This window comes from Urocitellus parryii, chromosome 4 (genome assembly GCF_045843805.1).
Source record: "Urocitellus parryii isolate mUroPar1 chromosome 4, mUroPar1.hap1, whole genome shotgun sequence".
Lineage (NCBI taxonomy): Eukaryota > Metazoa > Chordata > Mammalia > Rodentia > Sciuridae > Urocitellus > Urocitellus parryii.
In genome coordinates, this window is record NC_135534.1 from 8,586,688 (window position 1) to 8,595,977 (window position 9,290).

The 9,290-nt window shown below is 53.9% G+C and overlaps 1 protein-coding gene across 1 annotated transcript; it reads right to left on the reverse strand.

Annotated features, from left to right (window-relative positions):
* Positions 1-6,356: 6,356 nt before the first annotated feature.
* Prdx5 (peroxiredoxin 5) lies at positions 6,357-9,100 on the reverse strand. Its single transcript, XM_026414400.1, has 6 exons — positions 8,830-9,100; positions 7,585-7,719; positions 7,002-7,133; positions 6,884-6,922; positions 6,697-6,758; positions 6,357-6,588 (listed from the first exon to the last, which is right to left on the reverse strand). Exons 1-6 carry the CDS (start codon positions 9,001-9,003, stop codon positions 6,483-6,485), a joined length of 648 nt encoding a protein of 215 aa, XP_026270185.1. The 5' UTR covers positions 9,004-9,100; the 3' UTR covers positions 6,357-6,482.
* Between the last annotated feature and the right edge of the window lie 190 nt (positions 9,101-9,290).

Below are 9,290 nucleotides of genomic sequence, written 5' to 3' on the forward strand. Positions count from 1 at the left end.
AAAGCTAGCCTTAGCAAAAGTGCGGCGCAAAGCAACTCAGTGAGACCCTGTCTCTAAATAAAATACAAAATAGGGCTGGGGATGTTGCTCAGTGGTTAAGTGGTTAAGCACCCCTGGGTTTGATCCTAGATACCAAAAATAAATAAAAAATACAAACCACTGAACCGTACTTTTTTTTTTTTTTTTTTTGTTACCAGGGGTGCTTAACCACTGAGCCACAACCCCAGCTCTTTCTATTTTTATTCTGAGACAGGTCTTGCTCAGTTGCTCTGCTCCTTGCTAAGTTGCTGAGGCTGGCTTTGAACGCGCAATCCTCCTGCCTCAGACTCCCGAGCCGCTGGGATTATAGGCGTGGGCCACGGCACCGGCTTGAACTGTACATACCCTTAAAGGGTGAATTTTATGAAACATGAATTATATGTTAATTTGAGAACTCCATCTTTAATAAAGTTGAGCTGTGTGGCCCAGTCCCCACATGGACTAATGCAGAGCAGGAACCAGAAATGAGGGCTGCTGTCCTCACCAAATGGGCGACTCAGGGGCTTGAAGATTAGCAGGGTTTGGACAGAGGAGGCTGGGGGGGTCCCATGTAGGAGGTGACTACTGTCTAGGAGATGCGAGGACCCACCTGGGGAGTCAGGGTGACTGTGGGGGCCAAAGTTGAAGGGGATGGAGACAGAGACCTGCAGAAGCAGCATCCTGGGGAGAGAAGGAGGCCATAGAGAAGTCGGAACAGCTCAGGACATGCCTCTTACAAAGCCCACGGGAAAGCAGGGAAGTGACTCATGGGAGGCCATGGAGTCCCCAAAGGTCCCTCTTCTCAGAGGTGACCCCAGTGCCCACACTGCTCATTGTTCACCCCATGTCCTTCCTCCCCCTCTGCCTAGTAACCGAGCCCCCCAGAGCGCCCCCCTCCAGTTAAACACAAGTCTCCCTGGAATAAAGCTGGTGTCACCGGGCAGCTACCATGTGACTAAGTCACGTCCAATGAGATGTAAGTGGAAGAGACACCCTGTAGGCCCCGTACCCAAGGTCTCCCTTTCTACAGCTTCAGCTGTGAGCGGTGAACCATGGTCTGAAAATAGTAAATGGAAAACTCCAGAAATTAACCATTCACGTTTTAAGCTGGGTGCCATTCTGAGGAGCATGGTGAATCTGGTCCTGCTCCACCCCTCCACCCCGCCTAGCATGTCCACATTGTGCAAGCTGCCCTCTGTTGGTAACTAAGTTGCTGTCTTGGTTCTCAGATGAACTATCATAGTGTCAGGGGCTTGTGTTCCAAGAGTCCTTCCTTAGTTTCCTTCAGAAAGTGCAGGAGCAGTGAGGCTGGCCACTTTGTTACTGTGCAGTACATTGTTATAATCCTCCTGTTCTATTATGAGCTACTGTTGTTCCTCTCTCCTTGTGTGTTGGCGAAACAACCCAAGTGTCCTGTTCTCCTCTGCTGTCAGACCACTAAAGTCAACACAGATGTTTGACACCAGATCTGGGGGAGGGGGTTACCCCACTGGCAAGTGACCCATGCTTCAGCAGTGGACATCTGCCGCAGTCTGGCTGGGCACAAAATCACGAGCCACTCACACCTTGTAGATTCAAACAGCAACTCTTTTATTCTCGAACTGTCACGGGCACTCTACACACGTTCTGGGGAAATCCACACCTCCACTGGGCTCTGTATCCCAAAATACTCTCTGAATCCCGGGAGAATTCAATGGGAACTCATGGAGCTGGCTCGCCTGAGGCAGCAGGATACGCCCTATTCCCAGCAGGGTACACCTTAAACCTGGAACCGCCCTAAACCCAAGGAGCCCCCTAAACCCTGATCCGCCCTGGTCCTTGAGCAAGGTCACCTTACATGCAATGTTACTGCAAATGACCTGGGTCATGCCATGCGTCATTCCTACTTGGCAATGGCTCTCAGCAGACATCAGCTGGGGGTCCTCTAATCCAATTCAGCTTTGACTCCACCTGAGAGAGCTGCCCAATTCAGAGGCCAGCTGCAAGCCCAGCCCTTTTACCTGTTTCTGCCTGACTGGACATAAACTGGGGACCCCACCACTCTCCTTCTTGGGTTCAATTAATTTGCTCAAGTGGCTCACAGAACTCAGGTAACCCTTAAGTTTACAGGTTCTTTTTCTTTTTCCTTTTGTTGTAATTGTGGATGGACTGCATGTCTTTATTTTGTTTATTTTTTTTATGTGGTACTAAGGATCGAACCCAGTGCCTCACAAATGCAGGCAAGCGCTATACCACTGAGCCCCGGCCCCTGCTTACTGGTTTAATAAAGAATATTACTGGGCTGGGGATGTAGCTCAGTGGTGGAGCACTGACCTAGTATGCACAGGGCCCAGCACTACAAGAAAAAAAGAAGAAAAACAAGAATATTCTAAAGGAGAAGATGGAGATATGCAGGGCGCAAGGCGCGAGAAGAGGGGCCTGGAGCCTCCACGGCCTCTGGGCGCCTCAACCTACAGGAACCTCCACATTCTTGGAAGCTCGGAAACCCTGCTCATGCTCTTCCAAAGCCCACGGGAACAGGGGTTCACGGAGACCCCACTGCACAGGCACGGCTGAAGCAGCACAGCAGCGGGAGGGTGTGACTGAACAGAAAGGGAAGGGGCTAATGCTAGTAGCCTGGGCCAGGAGCCCAGCAAGGTCTGTCTGTCCAGATTCCCAGCATCTGTGTGCTGTGTCCCTCCAGGATACGGGCCAGACCCCTCTGGGACGAGGAGGGTCTTATGACCTACTATGGGACAGGGTAAATCAGAAAATTTCTTCTTCACACTTTTTAAAATTTATTTATTGTTTTTTTAATTGTAGTTGGACACAATACCTTTATTTTATTTTTATGTGGTGCCGAGGATCAAACTCAGCGCCTCACACGTGTGAGGCGAGCGCTCTACCACTGAGCCACAACCCCAGCCCCAGAGAATTTCTTCTTGGCCCGCTCCAAGACAGAAAGGCTCAAAGATCAGAATTTCTATGACCTACTGTAGGGAAGAGAAATTCCTTCTGTGGCTGCCTTGGGTGGGGAGGGAGAAGCCAGGAACTGGGATCAAAAAACAAAATATGTAGCACTTGTTTGTGGTTTTGTTCAACTTGTGGACAAAGATTTATAGATTTATTTTTTTGGTATTGGAGATTGAACTGGGGAGGGGGAGACACTGAGTCACATCCCCAGCCCTATTTTGTATTTTATTTAGAGACAGGTTCTTACTGAGTTGCTTAGTGCCTCGCCATTGCCGAGGCTGGCTTTGAACTTGCGATCCTCCCGCCTCAGTCTCCTGAGCCACTGGGATTACAGAAGTACGCCACAGCGCCCAGCTAAAAATCCTCTTTTAAAACCTGCAAATCACCGTTCAGAGGAGCTTTGATACATGTAAGCAGGAATATTATACCTAAGTCAGCTTAAAGTGATGGGATAATGGTTAACTAAAGTTTGGTTTTAAGGCTAATGAGTTGATTATCAAAAAACAAAGGTCATGAGAGAAATCTCAACTGTACTGATTGAATACTCCAGTTTTCAGCTAAAGGCCCTCCCCAGATATAGTCCCTTGACCTTGGATTCCCCAAATTCCAGAACTGTAAGAAATAAACTTCCATTTCTTATAAATCACTCAGCCTCAGCCGTCCTGTTGCAGCAGCAGCAGCCAAGTTGACAGCACATACTGATGGAGGTTTCAGGTTATTTTGTTCACTTGTTTACTTTCTTATTTTTGGTACTAGGGATCCAACCCAGGGCACTCTACCATTGAGCTATACCCTAGTCCTTTTTTTAAATTTTGAGACAGAGTCTCACTGAGTTGCTTAGGGCCTTGCTAAATTGCTGAGACTGGCCTCAGACTTGTGATCCTCCTGCCTCAGCCTCCCCAGTCACTGGAATTTCAGGCATGTGGCACCTTGCCTGGCTGGTTTTTTCTTTTTGTTGTTGTTTTAAAGTTGGCCCTTTGGCCATCAAAAGTTGGGGAAGGCCACACCCACCCCTCCTCTCTGCTCCAGGCCTTTCTGTCCCGCAGATAGAACTCTGCCGGATCCTCTTTTTTTTTTTTTTTTAAGAGAGAGAGAGAACTTTTTAATATTTATTTTTTAGTTTCCGGCGGACACAACATCTTTGTTTGTATGTGGTGCTGAGGATCGAACCCGGGCCGCACGCATGCCAGGCGAGCGCGCTACCGCTTGAGCCACATTCCCAGCCCACTGCAGGATCCTCTTGCCAGGTGCTGTTTAATCTCAGGCCCTCAAGGGCCCAATCTCCAGAACTGAAGACGTCCCCACCAGTCACCCCGCATCCCAGGAAGCTAAGTGACAACATTTAGCAGCCAATGCTACCCAGTCCCCACCACATTGTCCCTAGGGGCCACCCAGTGGCAAGACTCTAGAGAGAACCTTCCTCTGAGGCCTTGCTGGACCTCAACCAGCTCAGATAAAAAGCCCAAGAGTGGAGGAAACAGAGGTGGCTAGAGTGACAGAAATGGAGATTGGGCTTCCCCTGGTGGCAGGAGCTGCCAGATGCCATGAAGCCTCAGAAGAGGAAAAGGGCGCCCGGCTGAGGGTGGGCTCTCTCACCACCCCACCTAGTGCTGCAGGAGGCCCTAAGCCTCAGTTCCCTCTTTTGCACCAAAAAAGACTAAGGGACATGGCGTCAGAGACCCTGGTGGCGCACAGGTGTACCCCCAGCGCCTCGGAGGCTGAGGCAGGAAGAACTCAAGTTTAAGGCTGGCTGTGGCACCTCAGCAAGATTCTGTCTCAAAATAAAAAACAAAAAGGGTTGGGGATATGGCTTGGTGGCAAAGTGACTCTGGGTTCAGGCCCCAGCACCTAAGGGCCAAGGAAAATATTGAAGCACCTGCCGTGACCTTCGCAAGTCCTTGGTAATGCCTTCTCCTGGTTTGGCTCAGGGAGCTCAGCCATTCACTATCTGGGGCTGTCACCCCCTCCCTTCAGGCATCTGGCCAGTCTTGGGGTGGGGGGTGAAGTCCGTGAGGGGTCCCGAGGTCATGCAGGTTGTTAGAAGGGAGCCAGCGGTGTCCCAACCTGTTTCAGGAAGCCCACTGGGACTGACTTCGGAGTCTCACCCACGGAGGACACGGCCCTGGCTAAGTGACTTCAGGTTTCCCTGAATCCCCCAGGTACTGGGGCCCAGAATTTGACAAGAGGTGGAGAGTTTGGGGCAAGAACCACAGAGACCAAGGAGGGAGTGCTGGGCGCTCAGGAGGCTGAGCACCGGGGCCCACGCAAGGTGGCTGGTGTCCCCTGACTGAGAGCCCCACCCACAGACCCCACCACTGCCACCAGCCCTGCCTACTGCTGCCATGGCCCCAACACACAGGGGTCCTCCTCCCTGAGCCACGTCACTAGACTGTGGAGCCTTCCCTTCAACGCCCTGCTGGTGCCACCCCCACCCCCAGGGCTATTCACAAACTTCCAATGGCCCCAGGTGCCCACAGGGCAGGGACAGGCTGCTACCAGCTTCCTAGATCCCAAGACCAGCCTCTCCCAGCAACCCCACCCACTTTGCTGCTGGGTACTACACAGCCTAGAGCTGTCCCACCCTCCACTCTATCCCAGGCTCTTCTCTGCCATTTCTGCCACCACAAGGTCCTCTAAGAGGTCCTTCCCTGACCCTCTCCCTGGCCTCCCCGACTATGGCCTGCTCTAGAGCCATGGACTAGGCAGAGCTCACTGCAGGCGACAAGAGCACATGGCCAGCCTGCTCAAATCCAGATCCCCTAAGAGGTTCAGGGCAATGTTCAGACCCAAAGGTAGGGCCCACAATGGCCCCAGGCCCAAACGCTGCTGGGGCCCCTGGCTCTTGCCCACCCATCCCTGGTCAGGCTCCACCTACAGCCTCCTCGTCCAGGGAGCCCTCCTGGCTGACAGCGGTGTGCACTGAAGGGGGCCTTCCTGGTCCTGGTGCTTGAGAAGGGGCTGAAGTCACCCTGATGTAGAAGCCTAGAGCCAAGGTTCCAACACTGGGGTTTCTGGAATAAATTAAACTGACCAACACCCAGCACGCGCACACGCACATGCACACACACACAGGTTGGTCAGGGTATGCACCAAGCTCGCATCTGCTGGGGACTTTCCCTTGGTGCCTCTCCTGCCCTAGACACTGGCTCTTTCTCAGCTTCCAGGAGGAAGGTTCAGGGGGTATTCCCAGGGGCTGGCATGGAGCTCAGAGGTACGGCATTTGCCAAGCATGTGGAAGGCCCTGGATTCCACCCCAGAACTCAGCAAATAAAATTAGAAAACAAGCAAATAAAGAGGCCTTCAGCCCTGTCCTCACAGCCTCAGCTTAACTATGACTAAGGAATGAGCCCCACCCTCAGCAAACCAGTGTCTGCACACCAAGGAGACACACTTGAGCCAGGAGAGTTTAATGGCGGAAATCTGGCCAAGGTTCCAGCAGGGTGGCCCCAGCTGGGGTAGAGCTGGGCAGGTGAGCCAGGAGAGGGCAGAGGGAGTGTGTCCAGGCTAGGGCCTCAAAGCTGCGAGAGGATGTTGGGGGCCAAGCTGCAGGTCAGGCCTGTGCCATCGGGTTCCACATTAAGGGCCTTCACTCTGCCATCCTCTGTCACCATGGAGAACCTGAGGGAAAGAGGGGCCAAGCAGCTGCATCAGCCCAGGCCTGGAGACCGGAGGGAACAAGGAGCCAGGGCTCCAGGGAAGGCCCCTGCAGAACTCTCCCCCTTTTACCTCTTGAGCCGGCGATTCCCAAAAAGGTGCACCAATGAATCATCTAGTAATAAATCTGTCTCCTAAGAGGAAAGACAAGAAATGCATCAGGAACCCCCAGAACAGGCCAAGGGCTGCTCCCCACACCTCAGGTTCTGCCTTCCAGGCTCCCCACAGGAACTTCTCCGGAGCAGGGGGGCAGACTCACCTTCCCAAAGGCCCCAGTCGGGTCAGCCAGGAGCCGAACCTGAAGGGACAGGAGAGTAAAGGTCACAAGAAAAACCTCCTAGGGCCTGGCCCATACCCCTGCCAGCTCCTCATCTTACCTTGCCTTCTGCATTGTGGGCTCGTCCCCACTCTCCAGTCACAAACACATCGTTCACAGTTAGACATGCCACCACCTGCACCCCCTTGGCCTTTAGAGCCCCAGACTGCTCCACAAACCCGGGCAGGTGGGTCTAGGAGGGGAAACAAAGAGTCAGCCAAGGGATCACATTGTGGGGCCTCAGCCCACCCTCACCTCCAGGCTTCGCCCCTCCCTGATCCAGTGTCTTGGATCAGGCAAGGACAGCCGTGTGAACAACTCTCTTTTTGACTTCACCACTCAGAAGCTCAGACTTAAATGTTCTGTGGTCAAGACCTTGAACTTCCCATGGGCAGGATTATTTGCCTGAGTCCCAAATATCTTGTGCAGTGCCTGTCACGCAGCAGGCGTGTTAAGAGGTGTTGGATTAAGTGCAGCCCCTTCCTCCCACCTCTGAAGGCTAGTACTTTCTGGACACTGAAAAGCCCTTTTAGTTGTGGCATCATTTACAGACTCTTGTAGCAAAATGCCCTGGGGCAACACACAAAACTTCAGAACAATTCAAAAGATCCCACTCCCAGACCCCAGGAAGGGGAGGGTCTCACCTTAGAACAGCCAGGGGTAAACGCCCCAGGGACTCCGAAAAGTACACCCTTCTTGCCCTTGAACAGCTCGGCCAGGTTCACCTTGTTCCCAGGCTCCCCTTCAAACACCTCCACAGAGGGGAGAGCATCTCCCACCTGGATAAAAGGACTTTGAGGTCAAAGGGGAGGTGTGGGGGGGGTGCAGCAAACCAGAACCAAAGGGAATGCAGAGCGCTGCTGGCAATCAGCTAGTTCAGAAAACCAGGAGTCACTCCGGATCCCCTCCCCCATACCACCTAGTTACCCAACATCCTCCCGCTTTCCAGGTGGCCCTGCTCTGCTTATTGGCCTTTGGTAACAAAGGAAAGAAAGTTCTTTCCAAATGTTGCAAAATTGTGAAAATGAGCAGCTGGAATACAGTGGGGGAGGGGGCAGAGAGGTGCATTTGAGGATGAGGAGGAAGTCCTGATAAGCGGGAGGGAGAAGGCCTGGTCACTCAGACGAAGAGGGGTGGAAGAGTTAGGGAAGATATCCAGGCCCCCCACACACACCCATGGGGATAGAGAAGAGGAAGGGTGGGTTCTCCACGTGGGGGTGGGTGAGGGATTCCTGGAGCCAGAGGAGGCAAAGGCAAGATTCAGAAGTTGGGGAGTCTGAGGACCCCAGAGGTTGGAGTAGGATGAAGTAGAAGATGGAGAGGGTCTCAGCAGAGGTCAGACAGAGGGGATAGGTCAGAGGAGCTGGGTTGGTTCCAGAAGATGAGTGAAAGACAGTGAAGGGTAGGAATCAGCCATGGAGAGGGGGAGGGGGAATCGAGGAGACATGGCTGGGCTCCGAGGGACCACAGTTATTTCAGAAGATGGGGTGAAGGGGTGCCAGCACTCTCACAAAAGTGTGGGGCAGGGGAAGTGAAGGACACTTAGAAGCTGAAAAGGGGCCCAGCCGCGAAGATGGAAGAATGTGAGAGATGCCATGGTATTCAAACCCCTGAAAACGACCGTGACATGTCACTGGGTGTCGCACGGTGCCTGTGGAGGATTACAAGGGGAGGGCTCGAGGGCCTGGGGGAATGTCTCAGGGGATTAGGGTCGAGGCTCCAAATTGAGGGGGAGCTGAGGGGTCTTGCTGGGGGGATGAAAGGAATAGATGGCAGGAGGGTCCCCGAGGACGGCGGAGGAGGGGGGTACGAAGGGCAAAAGACACGGTCACCCCAGATAAGGGGGACTGGGATCGGGCTTAGGGACGGGGAAAAGGGCCAACGGTCACCTTGATCGGGGCCATGGCTGCGGCGGTGCTGCTGAAACTGCGGACCCCTCCACGCGCCCAACCTCCTCCTTCCAGCCGCCGTCTTGCTGTAGCTGCCGCGGACTCTGCAACAGCCGCGCTGGTGACTACCAAGCAGGCTCGGCGTCGCAGCACGCCCAGGTTCGCCGGCCCCATGCCCGCCCTAAGACCCTACAGCCGCCCCGCCCTCCTGCCCCAGACATCACACGAGGCGGGGCCTGGAGCCTGCGCCACCCCGGACCCTCCTGGAGGCGGTGCCTCAGGCGCCCCGCCCCGGCGGCCGCCCCTGCAGCGCAGCCCTGGGCGCCGGCGCGAGGATAGGAGCTCCAGGACTCCGGGCTCGCGTGCGTCAGGGGCTGGGCCATGACGCAGTGTAAGTGGGGCGGAGCACTCATCGTTCGCGCAGCTAATTTGCATGCAAGGAAGAGCTACTGCTGTTTTAA